Genomic DNA, 20249 nt, shown 5'->3' with positions numbered 1-20249 from the left:
CGTCTCAGTGAAACAGTCTGAAGCACGACTCCTCCTTCATGTCTCCTCCTCCTCCTTCATGTCTCCTCCTCCTCCTCCTCCATGTCTCCCTCTGTGTGTGTGTGTGTGTTCAGACCACAGCGCCCTCTGCAGGACACACTCAGCCTCACACTGAACAGAAACATCTTTCTGACCGTCAGCTTGTTTCTTCTTCACAAGTTTTATTTCAAATGATGTTTACAGATTTTTTCAGCTGATGAACTGAAAAATAAAAACATAAAGACTTCTGTTTTGTGTGACAAAATGATTGACGATGATAATTACTGATCATTATTCTAACTTGATGTTAAATCTGATCAATGTTAAAGTGTCCAGTCGTGTCTGAAACAGCAGCAGAGACGGTCTGTCCTCTGATTGACTGACTGATTGATCTTCAGAGTGTGATAACAGACTGAGTGATCACCTCGTATTGATCAATCTGATGAGGTGGAGCCACTGAGGGCGACTTGCTGGACGACCTGCAGTCATGTGACCATGCTTACTTTCACTGCTTAACCCTGACAGGTGTGTGTGTGTGTGTGTTGAGGTCTTTAACAGAAACATGTCCGACCTTTGACCTCCGAGTTTAAACCACAAGCTGCTTTTACCTTCAGACTCCAGCTGTGATCCATAATAATTAAAATTAGTCATCATGTGATCAGACTGTTTACTGTCAACATGTCCGACATGTCCCCACGTCTCTGAAGTATTTTATTTATTTCATTTTCTTTCTGCTGTTTCTCTCTGAACTTCAGTCTGCTCCTGCTGCTTCTCTCTGATCAACGTCTCTGTGGACGTTTCTATTTTCAGGCTGACTGTCCTGTGAACTCACCTGGTGGAGACACCTGTCCTACATTCTGTTACTGTCAGAGGACGAGGCAGGAAGTGACAGAGCTGAGACCCACTGAGCAGAAACATCCAAAAGACGTCCAGTGGAACCACAATTTAAGTTTTTTAGGCGACTTCTCAATGTTCACTGTTGACGTCCTGACAGGGTTCAACACTGAAGTCTTAAAGTGTCATTTTGGACTTCTAAAGAACTTCTGGTGCTTCAACATTTTATTCTGTGCAGTGAAACTACAGCGAGGATTCAAACTGCACGAGGCGTGTTCTTCACCAGGAGAGCTACTCATCAGCTTTATTAAACACCACGTTCTGGTGATCCAACCCTGAAACATTAGTCTACCTGATGAAGGTTGGATGACCAAACATCAAATCAAATCCATTTTATTTATACAGCCCAAAATCAGCTCACATTGCCTCACTGATCTGTACAGTGAATGACGTCCTCTGTCCTCAGACCCTCCACTAAGTGAGGATCCTCTCCCAGGACGGACAGACATGCAGTAGATGTCACAAGTACAGAACAGAATAAAATCAGTTTACAAACTGACAGAATATCTGATACCAGTAATTATATAAACCTGGTGTTTAATAAAGCTGATGAGTAGCTCTCCTGGTAAAGAACACGCCTCATGCAGCTGCTGAGGTCAAGTATCAGGGTTTGAATACTTGCTGCAGTTTTACTGCACGGAGTAAAATTTGGCCGTCACAAAAACTTTAATGTTGAACCACAAGAGGTTCTTTAGACGTCTCAAACTACACCGTAAAGACTTTAATGTTGAACGCTGTCAGGACGAAACTCGGACATCAACAGGGAACGCTGAGAAGACATCAGAAAACCTTCATTCTGGCTCCACTGAACGTCTCTTCAATGTCGCTGACAGACAATGAAAAGATGTCTCTTGGAGACGTTTCTGCTCCGAGGGGAACACAGAGTAATGTAAACAGTGATGGAGAGAGTACTCGGATACTTTTCTTCAGTTACAGTCCCAACACACGATGTTGAATGTTTGTGAAGTGACTCCAGCTGTCAGAGGAATGTGGTGAAGTAGACGTCTGAGGGACATCAGATGGAAGTCCTCAAGTACAGTACAAGTACCTCACAGTTTTACTAAGTTACAGTACTCAAGTAAATGTACGTGTTGCTCCACAGACAAAAACAGACCGACAACAAATATGATGAAGAAAAATTATTTTATTTTCTGTTATTGCTCTGACAGAAACTGTTATTTTCTAACTTCTCTTCATGAAATACTTCAACAGGAAATACAGAATCAGAACATCAGGAGCAGAGCGACAGCTACACTTCCTCATTCAACATCCTCAGCATTTCAAAATAAAAGCCCTCTGCTGTATACTCAAGGTTAAGGCACGTCAGTGACTCAGCTGTTATTTTGAAAAGGTTTGTGCTGTTTTCTCCTGAATGTGTTAAAGGCCCACGAGTCTGTACAGAACACGTCTGTGACACATACAGAACACGTCTGACACGTACAGAACACGTCTGTGACACGTACAGAACACGTCTGACACGTACAGAACACGTCTGACACGTACAGAACACGTCTGACACGTACAGAACACGTCTGACACGTACAGAACACGTCTGTGACACGTACAGAACACGTCTGACACGTACAGAACACGTCTGACACGTACAGAACACGTCTGACACGTACAGAACACGTCTGTGACACGTACAGAACACGTCTGACACGTACAGAACACGTCTGTGACACATACAGAACACGTCTGACACGTACAGAACACGTCTGACACGTACAGAACACGTCTGACACGTACAGAACACGTCTGTGACACGTACAGAACACATCTGACACATACAGAACACGTCTGTGACACGTACAGAACACGTCTGACACGTACAGAACACGTCTGTGACACGTACAGAACACGTCTGTGACACGTACAGAACACGTCTGACACGTACAGAACACATCTGACACATACAGAACACGTCTGTGACACGTACAGAACACGTCTGACACGTACAGAACACATCTGACACGTACAGAACACGTCTGTGACACGTACAGAACACGTCTGACACGTACAGAACACGTCTGACACGTACAGAACACGTCTGTGACACGTACAGAACACGTCTGACACGTACAGAACACATCTGACACGTACAGAACACGTCTGTGACACGTACAGAACACGTCTGACACGTACAGAACACGTCTGACACGTACAGAACACGTCTGTGACACGTACAGAACACATCTGACACGTACAGAACACATCTGACACGTACAGAACACGTCTGACACGTACAGAACACGTCTGACACGTACAGAACACGTCTGACACGTACAGAACACATCTGTGACGTAGGAACCAGTTTAATTTCTTACAGACGAACAAAGGTCGTCATGACGACGTCGTCAGAGGTAGAAGACTCATCTTCATCATCACCTTCATCTAAACATAAACACATTAACATCCACCTTCATCTCGTTTCGGCCAATCAGAGCAGCTTAAGAACAGTCAGCAGGTGAGTCACCTGAAGGTGAAGATCAGCTGTTCTCCAGACAGCCAATCAGCTGTCAGATATTCAGTTTATGGATCAGCAGGTGTCACATGATCAAACTTTACATTTAAAGGAGCAGTCCAACATTTTCTCCTAAAGGAAAATTACGTGAAAAAATCATTTTAACTTTTGAATCTTTTTGAATCTTAATGTTCCTGAACTGACATTAAAACTGACTGACTTCAGCTCTGTTCAATAACATGTTATTACTTTAATCAATGGACAATAATATTAATGGATTATCTCCAGAGTTGAATGAATGCAAAGTAAAAGAAAAATCAGGAATGCTTTGATGTTGTTTGATGTATTTAGAGTAAACTGCAGGTTAAACATTAAAAACTCATCATATATAATAATTCATTCATTCATTTTAACTTCAGGGTGAAACTTTGATTCAAACCTTAATTACTAGTGAGACCTGTAATGATGAGATCGATTAAGTGTTTTGATCAGTTAAAAACATTCATAATTAAAATAATTAATATTAACGTGTAAATTAAAGGAGAAGCCATTTTAAATTATATCTGCTTCATTTCAGTGTCATCGTGTCAAACGTCTTATATTTATCTTCTCGTCTCACAGAACACAAAATGTTTGGACACACAGTTGTCATTTTTACTACACTTCTCTGGTCAGTAAACACATCATCAGCTGTGTTAAAAGTAATGGGGCTCGTCCGTCTACAGCGTGACACCAAGAGAAACACTCAAATAATCAATACATTTCATTGATTTATTCTGTTTTCAGTGGAGACGTTGAGTCATACTTAAAGAATCAAACTGATGTTTGTTCTGATCAATAACCAATAATATTAATCTGTGAGGAGGATGATAAACATTGAGTTACACTTCGTGGTGCCTCAGATAAAGAAGATTAACAACTGTTTGTAATAATCGTTAAGTTTAAATATTGACGATCATGTGAAGCTAAAAAACATTAAAACAACTTTAAACTGACGGATTCATCAGCTGATCGCTTTTAATTTCAGGTCGTCTCTGAGACTCCAGGCTGACCAATAAGACGCGTCCTTAAGGCTGAGTGGGCGTTAACTGCTGCTGGCTCCGCCCCTCTCTCTCTCACACACGCACACACGCACACGCACACACACACACACACACCCTGAGTTTGTCCCTTCTTCATTATTATTGCTGCTGATCAAAGTGAATCTGATTTCTGATCAATAACATCAACACTTAACTGATCAGTAACAGGAAGTCAATACTGTAACCATGACAACAGAGCTGCTGTCAGCTGATCCTTCAGCTTATAAAAAACAAATATAAAATGAGTCTTCTTATCTAAATAAATCTGTTTCAGCCAATCACACGCGAGTAATGACATCATATTTACATCAGCTCATTTACATAAAGTATGAACACACAGCCGCTTCACCAGCGTTCCCTTTGAGCCGCCCACACAGGGGATTGTGGGTAATGTGTCCTCAGGTCAGGTCTGTAGCTCTAGTACTGGACGTACTCAGACTGAAGAGACTGGAAGACAAACAGACACCACAGAAGAAGTCACATGTGGGTGGTTCTGAAGGTTCTGATGAGATCCAGACATGAGAGGAGAACACGTGAGGAGAACATGAGGAGAACACGTAAGGAGAACACGAGAGGAGAACACGTGAGGAGAACACGTGAGGAGAACACGTGAGGAGAACATGTGAGGAGAACACGTGAGGAGAACACGTGAGGAGAACACGTGAGGAGAACATGAGAGGAGAACACGTGAGGAGAACACGTGAGGAGAACACGTGGAGAGAACACGTGAGGAGAACACGTGAGGAGAACACGTGAGGAGAACACGTGAGAACACGTGAGGAGAACACGTGAGGAGAACACGTGGAGAGAACACGTGAGGAGAACACGTGAGAACACGTGAGGAGAACACGTGAGGAGAACACGTGGAGAGAACACGTGAGGAGAACACGTGAGAACACGTGAGGAGAACACGTGAGGAGAACACGTGAGGAGAACACGTGAGAACACGTGAGGAGAACACGTGAGGAGAACACGTGGAGAGAACACGTGAGGAGAACACGTGAGAACACGTGAGGAGAACATGAGGAGAACATGAGGGGAGAACACGTGAGGAGAACACGTGAGGAGAACACGAGAGGAGAACACGTGAGGAGAACACGTGAGGAGAACACGAGAGGAGAATATGTGAGGAGAACACGTGAGGAGAACACGTGAGGAGAACATGAGAGGAGAACACGTGAGGAGAAAACGAGAGGAGAACATGAGAGGAGAACATGAGGAGAACACGAGAGGAGAACACGTGAGGAGAACACGTGAGGAGAACACATGAGGAGAACACGAGAGGAGAACACGAGAGGAGAACACGTGAGGAGAACATGAGAGGAGAACATGAGAGGAGAACACGTGAGGAGAACACGTGAGGAGAACATGAAAAGAGAATATGAGAGAACATAAGAGGAGAACATGTGAGGAGAACACAAGAAGAGAACATGTGAGGAGAACATGAGAGGAGAACATGTGAGGAGAACACATGAGGAGAACACGTGAGGAGAACATGAGGAGAATATGTGAGGAGTACATGAGAGGAGAACACGTGAGGAGAACACGAGAGGAGAACACGTGAGGAGAACACGTGAGGAGAACACGAGGAGAACATGTGAGGAGAACATGAGAGGAGAACATGAGAGGAGAACACGTGAGGAGAACATGAAAAGAGAATATGAGAGAACATAAGAGGAGAACATGTGAGGAGAACACAAGAAGAGAACATGTGAGGAGAACACAAGAAGAGAACATGTGAGGAGAACACAAGAAGAGAACATGAGAGGAGAACATGAGAAGAGAACATGAGAGGAGAACATGAGAAGAGAACATGAGAGGAGAACATGAGAAGAGAACATGAGAGGAGAACATGAAAGGAGAACATGGGGAGAACACATGAGGAGAACATGAAAAGAGAATATGAGAGAACATAAGAGGAGAACACGTGAGGAGAACATGAGAGGAGAACACGTCAGGAGAACATGTGAGGAGAACACGTGAGGAGAACATGAGAAGAGAACATGAGAGGAGAACACGTGAGGAGAACATGAGAGGAGAACACGTCAGGAGAACATGTGAGGAGAACACGTGAGGAGAACATGTGAGGAGAACATGAGAGAACATGAGAGGAGAACATGGAGGTTCAGTTCGGTTTCTGGTTCTGATGACGTCACACTACATTCAGGTTCTGAGTCTCGTTGTTCTGGTTGATCAAAGTATCAGGAGGACGGTTGTAACACAGACGTTGCTAACTGCTGCTAACTGTAGCTGCTAGTTAGCTCAGTGAGCCATGCAGCTAACCGCGGGAGTGTTGGGGTTAATAGTGATAGAACAGCAGCTTTAGTCTGAGGAGGTTTTCAGACGCAGGGTGGGTCGGAACCTGAAGGAGCAGCACCAGAACTGGCTCAGCAGCCTCCCGGTGAACACGGCAGACGGAGGTGATTTACAGCAGCTCTGGAGTTTTTACATCTTTCATGGTGAGTGTTTTTTTTTTTTTACTAATCTGAACAACGAGACTCATGAAATAAATCAATGAAGTTAACAGGCGGCGCAAAATTAAATTATTATCATAAATGTGCAACAACTAGTCTAATATTATTAGACTAGTCTAATACCGACATGTTAACGACTGCTGGTCGTCTATTTAACTCTTCAGTGATGTTCGATCTTTTCTGTCCTCATTGGTGGTTTAACGCTCAGCAGCAGCTTCATGTTAGTGACAGAAACCAGCAGATCATCAGCTCATGTTAGTATATTAATATGTTAATATTTTAATGAATCACAGAGACACGAAGCAGAAGATTAATAAATATTACTAATATTAAATCTTTAAACATTCAGAAATCAGTGCAACGTTCTGATCCATGAGTCACTGGTGATGTGACAGATCAGACAGGAGGAGGAGGAGCAGGAGGAGGAGCAGGAGGACCTGGACATAATACTTTAATGTTAGTGTGACAGACAGTGAACCACAGATGAGGTAACAGGTGTTAATGATGTCAGAGCAGAGGGAACAAATCAGCAGAGAGAGGCGGGGCTGAGCTGCTGCTGTGTCAGAGGACTTACAGGTATGGAGCGGCTCAGGTAGCGTCCTGACGGGCCCTTCAGAGCGCTGTAGGGCCCGGGGCCCCTGTACGGGTTGAAGTCCTGGGGCCCCAGCCTGCTGCTGATGAAGCTTGAGCTTTTCCCTGCAGGGGGCGCTGCTGAGCCCCCGTACACACCGCTGTTGTTGTTCACCTCGTGCTGCATGCCGCGGGCGCCATTACCATAACGACTGAGAGAGAGCGGGCCCAGAGCGGAGGGGGAGGGGCTGAGAGATACAGAAGAGGAGGAGGAGGGGGGAGGAAGAAAGGAGTAGGGAGAGTTTTTGTCCTCCTCCACGTCTGCAGCGTACAGATCACTGAGAGAGCTGGCCAAACGCGAGCTGAGGATAAATCACAATAAACCAGGCTTCAACCTGAGTCAAACCAGTTGAACCAGGCTTCAACCTGAGTCAAACCGGTTTAACCAGGCTTAAACCTGAGTCAGACCGGTTTAACCAGGCTTAAACCTGAGTCAGACCGGTTTAACCAGGCTTAAACCTGAGTCAGACCGGTTAAACCAGGCTTAAACCTGAGTCAGACCGGTTTAACCAGGCTTAAACCTGAGTCAGACCAGTTTAACCAGGCTTAAACCTGAGTCAGACCGGTTAAACCAGGCTTAAACCTGAGTCAGACCGGTTTAACCAGGCTTAAACCTGAGTCAGACCAGTTTAACCAGGCTTAAACCTGAGTCAGACCGGTTAAACCAGGCTTAAACCTGAGTCAGACTGGTTAAACCAGGCTTCAACCTGAGTCAGACCCGTTTAACCAGGCTTAAACCTGACTTAATCCAGGTTTAAATCAGACAGGAAGTGTGTTGAGTCAGACAGGAAGTGGGCGGTGACACTGACCTCCTCATGTTGGAGGCCGATGACGATGGACTTCTTCCGATCCTCTTGGCTGCAGCAGAAGCAGAGGATGCTGGGAACTTGGAGGTCTTGAGGGGGGAGGAGGGGCCCTGACCGACACCCATCGACAATCTGAACAGTGACACAAACCAGATCAATACATGTATTGATTAGTGCTTATCATTAACTGATAAGTGCATCATCATCATGAATCATTTCTTTAATCATCTTGTGTGTAAACGTTTAAACTCGGTCTTCCTCTGAGCGCTCATGATGTCACTCAGGTGTTCAGTTACCTGAGCGGCTGTGAGGACGACCTGCTGTGAACCTTCATCTCCTCCACTCTGAAACACAAACATGGCCGTCAGTGTGGATACAAACCTACAGCTCCTGAACTGACTGATTCTGGTCCTGGATCTGGTACCTGAGAGCTCCGGTGGTGGCGGGTCGGGGGGGCCGTCGGCTCTTTAAGGCTCTCAGTTTGTCTCCCTGAGTCAGGCCCGGTCCGCTGTCCACCGGCTCACTCTGGAGGATAAAACAAACGCACCATGAGACCACAGACGTGAGGACGGGTTCAGAGGGACTGAAGATGAAGACTCACCTCCGTCAGGTGGTCGCTGCTCGGGGAGCTGAACATATTGCTGTTGTTGTGGGCGGAGTTTGTAGAGTTGTGGGCGGAGTTTAAGGTGAGGTCATCCATGCTGGTGATGAGGTGGGACACCGCCCTCTCCTCCATCTTGTTCTTCTGGGAACGCTGGCTATCGCCTAGCAACCACATGGCTGACTGCTTTCTGTGAACACAGACAAAAGTTTGATGTTCTCCGAGTCGATTAATCTGGTCTCAGCATGTAGTCCAGAATACTGGACCCTGTCTCTTGATCCAGTCTGTGCTAGATCAGGTCCTAATCAGAGGAGTGAGTCAGCTCAGTCACAACTGCAGGTCAGTAATCAGATTACTCACTGATACGCACTGTACTAAAGACAGTTTCTGAGCTGCTTCAGGTACATCCAGGAAGTTCAGTTACAGTTACTATATTTCAGTATATCGGGAGTGTTTGACGACAGTCGACTCAGATCCAGCTGACAATGAATCCCTACATGTAAAGAGTCTCGTTAGAGTCCGTTAATCTAATTAATAACAAAGTCCACAGACAGACAGGCTAACTGTCTCTGAGTGACCCAGTTCAGCCTCCAGTCCTGGTCCTGGTCTGAGTCCTGGAGGCCAACACAAACACACAGACTGGAAACTGACAGAGATACAGATAACCAGCAGGTCTGCACTACATCTCTCACTCTCACTCTCTCTCTCACACACACACACACACACACACACACACACACACTCCTGTTATCTTCTCCACTTATCTCTTCTAAAACATGAACTTCTCTCTAAACAACCTGATGAGAGTCGGCTGACAGGACCAGGTGTGTGTGTGTGTGTGTGTGTGTGTGTGTGTGTGTGTGTGTGTGCGTGCGCGCTCATTAGTCAGCAGGTCTCGTTAGTGTTGATGATGATGAACAGTGAAGTGATTCATCATCACTTGTTCTGTTAACTGAATCTCATTGAAAACATTTAACAGACACAAACAGACTGATGGATAAACATGACATCATGATGTGAACATTAAAGATCCGACTCTGATCTGAACCAGCACCTTAGAGTTTATTTATTAATTAATAATAAAAATCATCTGCTGAAGGATTCGTTTCTTTTCTCAGACTTTGACAACAAAAGAATAAAACAGCTCTGGAGTCAAACTGAGGGAAATATTCTGACTCACTCTTCCAGGAAGTTCTGCTGTGGTCCAATCACAGAGCCCGGTCTGCAGATCCTGATCCAGGCAATGGCCTCACCTGCTGTGAAGCGGTAGTGTTTCATCAGGTAACAGCCAATCAGAGTGCCCGTCCTGCCCAGACCAGCTGACAGACGGACAGACAGACAGGTTAGTGAACGTGACTGCAGCAGGGTTAACACACAAACAGATTCAAAGAACACTTGGACTCCAACATTAGGTTGAACAGCAGCTTTTTAAACAGTTACACTTATTAAACAGCTGACTGACTCAGTTCACACCGCCAGGAGACGAGTCTGTCAGAACAGATGAAAGCAGCAGATCATAAACCTCAGCAGACGACATCCACAAGTCTTTAAACTTGTTTTTAAGTCTTAATTAATAATATTCTGAATTAGACACATCAATGTTTTTCTACAGCTGATGATGGAAGAAGCAAAGTTATTATTATTATTATTGTTATTATTATCCTTTAAATATCCTCTAATCAAAGATTTTGAGGAATATATTCCTTCTTTAATATTCTTCAGACAGAAACCATCACAATAAAATCAGATTCTCCTCTCAGCTCCTGAATGTGTCACACTGTTACTGCTGCAGGCTGCCCCCTGCTGGACACACTCAGCTCACAGAGTGATGTCACAGCTCTGCCGAGGACAGGACTTGGACCAGAGCTGAGGGGACAGACAGAGGACAGACAGGACAGGAAGTCCTCACCCTTGCAGTGGACAGCCACTGCTCCGTCCGTGCTCTCACTGATGTGCAGAAAGCGGCGTATGATGATGTCACTGGGCGTGCTGCCATCCAAGAAGAAGAGGTCATAGTGGTCGAAGCCAGCGTCGGTGAAGCGTTTGGAGTCGTAGATCTTCTTGTTCAGACGGATGACCGTGGTCACGTTGTGTTTCCTGAAGTAGGGGAAGTACGCCTCGGGGGCATGGAGAGGGTAACCTGCAGGGGGCGGAGCAACCACAAGTGTTCAGAAACAACCCAACACACAGACGGTGCAGGACGAACGCTGTCCTGATTAAACAAACAGCTGACCCACCGTTCTCTATTTTAGTTTTAGGATGAGGACCGCTGAAGGCCAGAAACTTCCCCGGGACGATCCAGTTCAGGTCTCCATTCTCCACCCGCTACAAACACAAACACACAAACAGGTTGAATCAAAAACAATCTGCAGAAGGTGATCAGCTGACCGAAGCATCAGCAGCTCTCAGGTCAGTCTGATGATCACTGTAACACAATGATCATCCTGAGGGGGGCGCTGCATTCTCACTCTGTCAACATCAACGTGTCATGAACACCTCCTCTCTCCTTCCAACTGTACAATAATCAGTCTCAAACATTTTCATCATTTATTATATTTGCAACAGTGAAATGTAACATGTGCTTCTTAGTTGATCTTTTGATTCAGGATTTTATTTTATTATACATTATTATTATTTTTTCTTTAGTTTATTTGAACTCATTTAATGTAAATTTGCACTGAGTCTGGTGAACTTGTGTGATTGTTCTGTTTGTTCTGTCGTCACATGTTCTAATAAAACCTCCTGAATGACCTTCTGACACATCAAAAGCTTTTTCTTCTTCTGCCTAAATAATTAATGTGTGTTCAGCTCTGCAGAGTTCAGGAGGCTCACTGGCTGCTGCTGTTTGTACCTCGTAGTGTTCGTACTCGTCCACATCAAATGTCTCAAAGTCAAAGAAGCCGTGCTGCAGAGCCTGAAACACAAAACAAACACTGTTATATATATTTTGTCTTTTTGTGACAGGAAGAGCTGAAGAGAGACATGAGGGGGAGGGGCTGGAATCAAACCCACGCTGCTGCAGTAACTCAGTCTCAGTACACGGTGTGCACACCTGTTATACACCAGGTGAGCTACCACAACAAACATGTCCGCCAACCAGCAGCTGTCACTGTTTACATGTGCAGGCGGGTAACGTCTCCGTGCAGCCAGTCTGACATTGCTGACTGTCTTCAGTTTGAGCCACAGAAGACATCAGCCTGAGGGCGGCGCTGTGGTCACCAGATGTCGTTGTATTTTAATCTTTTTTAACAGTTGTTTGTGTTTCATCTTCACTGTATCGACCAATCAGCATTCAGTTTGCTGTATCACTTTGTAAAAACATAGTTAAATTAGCGCTGGAACAATGAATCTATTAAATCACCACCTACTTTGATAATTGATCAATTATTTTGAAAGCGTTCTGTGATGTCAGCTTGTTAAATGTGAATATTTCCTGGTTTCCTCTGTGACAGTAAACTGAGGATCTTTGAGGACGAAACACTAATCGACAGTTTAGAGAACAAACAGTTTCAGATGGATCACAATAATCATCAGCTGCAGCCTGAACACGTGCCTCCAATCTGTTCGTTTAGCCCCTCCCACCCGAGTGTGACATCATCCAGGTGAGGTCAGCAGCCACAGAGCCATTCAGAAGAGGGATGAGACTCACCTTCCTGATGCCCTGCAGACAGTCGAGCACTGTGAGGTTGAAGGTGCAATTCCCAAAGGACGCGTCCCTGTAGAGACGCAGAGAGAACTGATCAATACACACCTGATCAACTGTATTGATCTGCAGCTGAACCTGTCACACTGAGGGATAACTGATCGTTATTGATCATCTAAATGCTTCCGTCTGAGAGAGCGCGCGCGCACACACACACACACACACACACACACACACCTGCAGCTGACAGGTTCAGGTGTGTTGAAGTACAATCATCAGCTGAGGACACCAGTAAGAACTCTGCTGTCCCAGCTACAGACTGGTCCTCTAATCCAGCAGAGAGCAGGGTGCAGGTAAATAAAGTTTGGACATAAAACACATAAAACCTGAACACACCTGTGAACACACACCTGTGAACACACACCTGTTCAGTATAACCTCTATTAAAACAGAACAGACTCGTTATCAGACTTCAGACTCTACGGTTGTCTGACAGTAGACAGACGATCAAACTGTCAGATATTCAGACGGTCAGAGTGTCAGTGAACGCCTCATGGCTGTGTGTCACTAAGTGGGCGGGGCCTACTCATGTTTAATCCATCAGCAGCCTGCAGAGAGCTCCTCCATTCACTGCTGTTACATAACCAGAGACAACAACAAGGCCTTTATCCTCCACACACACACACACACACACACACACACACACACAGAGACACAGACAGACAGACACACACACACACACACACACACACACACACACACAGACAGACAGACAGACAGACAGAGAGACACACTCACAGACACACACACAAACAGAGAGACACACACACACAGACACACAGAGACAGACAGACAGACACACACACACACAGACCCACACACACACACACACACAGACCCACACACACACACACACACACACACACTTGTATTCTTCTGTTTTCAGCTGCTGTCGACAGTCAAACTGACCGTTTCAGACGAGCAACACAACAAGCAAACAGAATGTTGAAGTTCTACCTGAAGCTCTAATGTTCTCATGTTCTCATGTTTCTGCTCTCTGTGTCCTCACTGTCTCTCCTCAGTTTGCTGAACTGTTGGTGGAGGATCATAGTGAACATATTAGGGTTAAAGACGAGGCTCAGATCAGTGTAGAACCAGCAGAACATGCCAGATCTGGATTCTACACAGACCCAGAACTGAAGCATCAGGTCACATTCACATACAGGTCCATATGTTGGTTTGTTCATAAAGCTCTTCACATGGAGGTGATGGAGGACTACAGCTGAAGATGATCTGCAGCCATTTCTGTTTAATTAATTTGACTCCTCATCCACCAGTAATTAACCATGTCGGTACCATACGATGTCCCCGTCCCTCCACCACCCGACTCATCAGCTGAGTCCATCTGTCCCTTCATAGAGGACCAAAGAGTCCTCAGAGTTTCATGTCTTTAGTCTAACAGCAGACAACAACAGCATGGAGGGAGCAGATGTGTTAATGTGCGGTGTGAACAGGAGCAGTGATGACAGCATGTTCACACCTGTGTTCAACACTCACCTGAAGGGCAGGTAGGAGGCGTTGGAGCCAGAGATCAGAGCTCTGTAGGCTTCTTCTGGAGTCTTCTTCAGGTAGATCACCTGACACACACACACACACACACACACACACAAGTCAACAGTGACTCCAACACACAACAACAGACCTCCGGTCTTTATGCTAAGCTAGTTAGCAGCACATCTCTGTCCTGGGTGAAGTGGGTCAGAGTGAGGAGTGATGAGGAGAACATCATGAAACATTTCCAGCAGTGATGAAGAAGCACAACTTTATTCAGAGTGATCGTTGTGATGGAAGCATCTCAAGAACAAACATCAAAACTTATTAACTTTTATTCAGCCATAAACTGATCAACCACTGATCAATTTATTAAATATTTTTGCTTCAGACTTCACTCTGGCCTCTTTCTAAAGTTTATACTCAACATCAAACATAATTATCTCAATGAAATGAACTGAAATAAATGTATAGAGTCAAAAAGTGGCTATTACCATGGTAACTGTACACCACAAAGAAGCAGACAGCTGTAGTGTCACGATATAAAAATCACCAAAATATCTTGAGATTAAAACTCAAATCACTAAAATTAATGTGTATTTATTAACATTTATTAAAATGTGATGATAAACCTCAGTGATGACTGTCAGCACGTCTGATTACATCAGAGCTTCACACAATCATCTTCTGTTTCAACAGCATCAGATATTCAACACACACACACACACACACACACACACACACACACACACACACACACACACCCCTATATTTAGCTGGCTGTGATGAAGATACAGTCGGTTATGGTTTAAAGTCTGTAACATTTATAGAAGACATCATATAAAACATGAATGTCTTCAGCGGCAGATTAATGACACACTCAGTAAATGTAAACAACAACAACAGTTCATATTCATCCACTGTGTCACTGTTATTGTTCTTTATCCCTCTAATCAAAGAAAGATAATCATGCCCCTGGTTTGAGTGAGATTCATACTTTAGGGATGTAAACAGGTGTGCTGCTGCCTGATAGTTTGTTACCCTCTGCTTAACTCTTCACTCTCTGACCAATAGGAGTTCTGTGTGCTACTGAAACAGGAAGTGGTGTGATGATGACTCACAGCGTAGCCTCCAATCAGCACGGCAGCATTGGATCTCTTCCTCTGGTCGAAGCTGGTGTAGTGAACGATCCTCTTCCTGGTCAGAGTGAACGACTGCAGAAGAAGAAATGTCACATGAATGACAAAATGACACAAATGACTGAAACAATCAATCACTTTACGCGGGCAGCCTCCCCTCTGTCCTCTGAGTTTAATCTGAGTCTGTTTGGACACTTTGATCCATTTTATGAGATTTCAAAGATCGAATAATGAACTGATTAATAATCAATAACAGAGCTGACACCAAAAGCTCAAACTACAGTAATAGAGTCAGACGGAAAACAAGCTGCAGCACATCCTCACACTGAGCTGCCAAACTGTCACCTGTCTTCAGTTTATTATTAGAGACTCACTGTTAAACTCTGTGTGTGTGTGTGTGTGTGCGTGTGTGTGTGCGTGCGTGTGTGTGTGCGTGACAGGTATTTAAAGTCATCACACCTTCATGTAAAGAGTCGTGGGTGTGTGTGATGATTCCTCCTGTGAAGTCATCCCTTCATAACACCACTACACTGTAAAAAGTGTGTACTGACTGTCTGTCTGTGTACTGTCTGTCTGTGTGTGTGTGTGTGTGTGTGTACTGTCTGTCTGTGTGTGTGTGTGTGTGTGTGTGTACTGTCTGTCTGTGTGTGTGTGTGTGTGTGTGTGTGTGTGTGTGTGTACTGTCTGTCTGTGTGTGTGTGCGTGTGTACTGTCTGTGTGTGTGTGTGTGCATGTGTACTGTCTGTGTGTGTGTGTGTGTGTGTGTGTGTGTGTGTCTGTGTACTGTCTGTGTGTGTGTGTGTGTGTGTCTGTGTACTGTCTGTGTGTGTGTGTGTGTGTGTGTGTGTGTGTACTGTCTGTCTGTCTGTCTGTGTGTGTGTGCGTGTGCGTACTGTCTGTCTGCCTGTGTGTGTGTGCGTGTGTGTACTGTCTGTGTGTGTGTGTGTGTGTGTCTCTGTGTGTGTGTGTGTGTGTGTGTGTCTCTGTGTGTGTGTGTGTGTGTGTGTGTGTGTGTGTACTGTCTGTCTGTGTCTGTGTGTGTGTCTGTGTGTGTGTGTGTGTGTGTGTCTGTCTGTGACGCTCTTCTCGTGTCTCCCAGTCCTGAGCACATCTTTGGGGTAGATGTTCTCTTTAGGAAGGGGGGTGTTACGGCCCCCAGCTGTTAGTGTAACTTGTATTGTAGCTTTGGTGTTTATTTCCTCATCTGCTGTTTTCAAGCCCGAGTGAGCGCTCCTGTTTCCACTGCACCATCTCTGCCTGATTGACAGGTCCCACCTCCTGCTGCCAGCCATTGGTCCTCCGCAGCTGCAGCCGGTGAGCCTGACGAGCTGTCAGCGAGCGGTCCAGCTTCATACAGCGGCGCTCTGCAGACAGCAGGAGGGCCGTCACTGCGCGGCGTGACGCAGGAGGGCCGTCACTGCGCGGCGTGACGCAGGAGGGCCGTCACTGCGCGGCGTGACGCAGGAGGGCCGTCACTGTGCAGTGTGACTCCTCCTGCATGATCTGCTGTCCTGAACTGTGACTGAGTCGTGTGTAGTCAACTTCTGGTCGTGGTCTTGTTAGCCTGTGTGTGTTAGCTACTGAGCTGTGCTAACCTTTTGATGTGCTTCGGCACTACTTAGTTAAATCACCTTGTAAACAGCACTTTTTGCACATTTAAGATTTCTCTTGTTAGGAAGCAGTAAGGGTGTAACTGCCATTTATTTTGATCCCCCTTTTTCTCCTGTTCTGTTAGTTTAGGGAGTTAGCTTTAGTTGTTGTAATTGTGTTTGTTCTTTTGTTTCCTCCCAGGGTGGATAGACTGGTCAGAAGATAGTTTCTTTTGTTTATTATTTTGGCCTTAGTTCACCCTGAAAAGAAGCTTCACTTTGTTTTCTGTCACATTTTGTTTTGGCTGTGTCCATACTGCTGTACCATAATCAGTGATCATCTTGAGCTGTTAACAATAAATTACAGTTTCTGGTTGCAAAACGTCGCTCTCTGCCTCATTTATGTTGCGCCTCTGTTCCCTAGCCTGGGGCGTAACAGTGTGTGTGTGTACAGTACAACAGTGACTGAAGCTAATGAGGTCTGGTTTGAATGTGTGGAGCACTCTGAACTGTGACATCACTCAGGTGAGTCAGGCCTACAGATGTGTGGACCAATCAGATATGACCTCTGACCTCTGACTGTTGGCTGCAGGGTCAGGTTGTTAATCACTGAGTGATGGCAGATAAAGCCGTCACACAGCTGTCCCATGATGCTTTGTGCCTCAGGTGTTTCCACCTGGACAGGTACACTGTGCAGTCACCTGTCAGCAGGACGAGCTCATTATGTAAGAATTAACTAGGCTTATGACAGGGTGTGAATCCAGCCCGTCCAGTCAGCCGGTCGCCATGACGAATGACAGTTAAACAGAGGAATGTCCTCGCCATGGCAACAGAAATAAACACTGAGGGCAACAACTTTATACAGTTTATACACTGTGTGTGTGTGTGTACACACTAGTGCTGCACGATTAATCTAATCGCAATCGCGATGTCATGCTGTGCAATTATGTAATCGCATAAAAGACTGCGATTTGCGATTTAATGTAAACAAATGTGCATGTGAACAGGACTCTCTCTCTCTCATGTCAACATGTAGTCTACATGAAAATAGAGTCATATCAGTACAAATATTACAATGAACGGGACTATCTCCCGTGTGGTGTGGAGCACGGTGACGCCACATCCGCACTGTGTGCAGCTGCAGCTGCAGGTATAGTCACGTGACTACCTGGCCTTCAGCAGAGCAGAGCAGCGACATGGACGCCGAAGAGGAACTCGAGGAGGGACAAGCTCAGTTGGTGGCGAAAAAGAATGCAACTTCTAATATATGGCGATACTTTGGATTCAGGTACGACGACACTGAACAGCAAGATGTGCTGTGTAAAACATGCAAAGCTAAAGTCACTACGTCCCGCGGCAATACGACCAATCTATATCAACACTTGAAACACCACAAAGAAAAATACGAAGAATGCATTCAAATGAAAGCCCAAAAAAGTAACGTGAAAGATACAACTGAAAAACGCCTGAAACGACCACAACAACGCACAATTACGGATACATTTGCAAGTGTCACACCATACGAAAATACCTCGAAAAGACACAAGGAAATCACTGACTCCATAACACACTATTTGGCACGGGACATGGTGCCGATTTATACAGTTAATAAGGAGGGATTTCAAAAAATGATCCGCACGCTGGACAGGAGGTATCAGCTACCCTCGCGGAACTTTTTCTCCCACACCGCCATCCCCGAGCTCTACAACAAACGCCGAAGTGAGGTTGAAATGGAAATGGCTACAGTCAAGTTTTTTTCAACAACAACAGACTTGTGGTCAAGCAGGACCATGGAACCCTATCTAAGCTTGACCGTCCACTTTATTGACGATGACTTTGAGCTAAAAAGCCGGTGCCTGCAAACATCGTATTTTCCCCAGGACCACACGGGAGAGAACATCGCATCGGGTTTAAGGGAGGCTTTGGCAGCGTGGGAGCTGTGTGAGGAACGTCAGGTTACCATAACTACAGACAACGCTAGTAACGTCGTGAAGGCTGTGGAGCTTAATGACTGGCAAAGATTCCACTGTTTTGGCCATAGACTCCATCTTGCCATTGGTAAGTTAAATATTATTTTCTACACTCCTTTACTTATGTACTGTTTGCTCTTTCTGTCCTTCTGTAGTGTAAATGTAAAAATGATCCATGCACTCATTGAAAATCAAATTATTTTAGATTTCAATTTTGACAAAAATCATGAAAAAAAAATCATAAACACACACACACACATCAAAACAATGACCTTTATTACTGTATAAGACTCAGTTGTTTCAGATAATACTGCATGTGACTTTGAACCTAAAGAGGAGAAGAAAAGTTCATTGGTGTCTTTCACTCTTCTCTTTCACAGAAAATGCTGTAAAAAGTGAAGCTCACCGCACCAACAAGGCTATTGGAACATGCAGGAAGCTTGTGGGCCACTTTTCCCATAGCTGGAAGAAAAGAGAAGCTTTAAGGGAGGCACAGAGGGAGCTCAACCTTCCAGAACATGCCATGGTGACAGACTGCCAAACACGATGGGGGTCCACACAGAAAATGATATCAAGAATCCTGGAACAACAACGTGCCTTGACCAACGTTCTCTCTACTGACCGCAAAGCACGACAGCTGCTGCCCTCATGGCAAGACCTGGATGTCCTGGAATCCATAAACAGGGCTCTCAGCCCACTCCAGGACTTCACGGATGCGTTGTCAGCTGAGCAATATGTAAGCATATCATACCTGAAACCCATTCTCCATATTCTGAACACCTCAGTACTGGCCGAAGACCCAGAGGACACCGACCTTACCAAGTCACTGAAAGCTAAAATCCTAAGATACCTCAATGAAAAATATGAAGTTACACAGGACCTGCTGAACATCACAATGTTCCTTGATCCAAGGTTCAAAGCAAAATACCTGAGCACAGAGGAGACGAGGACCATAAAGGAACAAGTGATCTCTGAGGTGATAAGTAATAATTTTCTCTTCTGCTGCCATGATATGATTCTTATGTATTCTAAAGTGTGCTATATAAATTTTAAAAATCTTCTTCTTCTAGGTGGTGGAAATTCACCAGCAGCAGCCTGAACCTCAGCGCACCATGGTGATGGAGGATAGTCCGGATTTGGACAATTCACCACCTGCAGCTAAAGCTAAGAAGAAAACTTTAGCCAGTTTCTTCCAGAACAGCACATGCATTCCATTAACAACATCAACACCAACTACCTTTTTGGCACAGTGTAGGGATGCAGTGACTACTGAACTCAACACATACACTTACATGCCTGGTGTAGTTCATAAAGAAGATCCACTGAAATGGTGGAAGCAGCACAAAATAAATTTCCCTTTGCTGTCCAAACTAGCTCAGAAATATCTC

The 20249-nt window shown here is 45.0% G+C and overlaps 1 protein-coding gene across 3 annotated transcripts in view; it reads right to left on the bottom strand.

Moving 5' to 3' along the window:
- Positions 1-4133: 4133 nt before the first annotated feature.
- The window catches only part of cdc14ab (cell division cycle 14Ab), a 25821-nt gene continuing 9705 nt past the window's right edge, over positions 4134-20249 (bottom strand). Inside the window, exons 4-16 of one of the 3 annotated variants that reach the window (XM_073476307.1) lie at positions 15285-15377; positions 14170-14249; positions 12619-12685; positions 11821-11883; positions 11207-11294; positions 10879-11109; positions 10150-10288; positions 8970-9159; positions 8793-8893; positions 8665-8712; positions 8372-8500; positions 7507-7864; positions 4134-4905 (exon numbers count right to left, since the gene is read on the bottom strand). In XM_073476307.1, coding sequence (XP_073332408.1) covers positions 4876-4905; positions 7507-7864; positions 8372-8500; positions 8665-8712; positions 8793-8893; positions 8970-9159; positions 10150-10288; positions 10879-11109; positions 11207-11294; positions 11821-11883; positions 12619-12685; positions 14170-14249; positions 15285-15377 — 1617 coding nt within the window. In that variant the 3' untranslated portion in view covers positions 4134-4875. The remainder of the gene's footprint in view (positions 4906-7506; positions 7865-8371; positions 8501-8664; positions 8713-8792; positions 8894-8969; positions 9160-10149; positions 10289-10878; positions 11110-11206; positions 11295-11820; positions 11884-12618; positions 12686-14169; positions 14250-15284; positions 15378-20249) is intronic. The other 2 variants (XM_073476309.1, XM_073476310.1) reach the window with 2 other exon arrangements.

Source organism: Pagrus major, chromosome 11 (assembly GCF_040436345.1).
Source record: "Pagrus major chromosome 11, Pma_NU_1.0".
Lineage (NCBI taxonomy): Eukaryota > Metazoa > Chordata > Actinopteri > Spariformes > Sparidae > Pagrus > Pagrus major.
The sequence above is the reverse complement of the archived record's forward strand: the minus strand, read 5'-3'. Positions and strand labels throughout refer to the sequence as shown.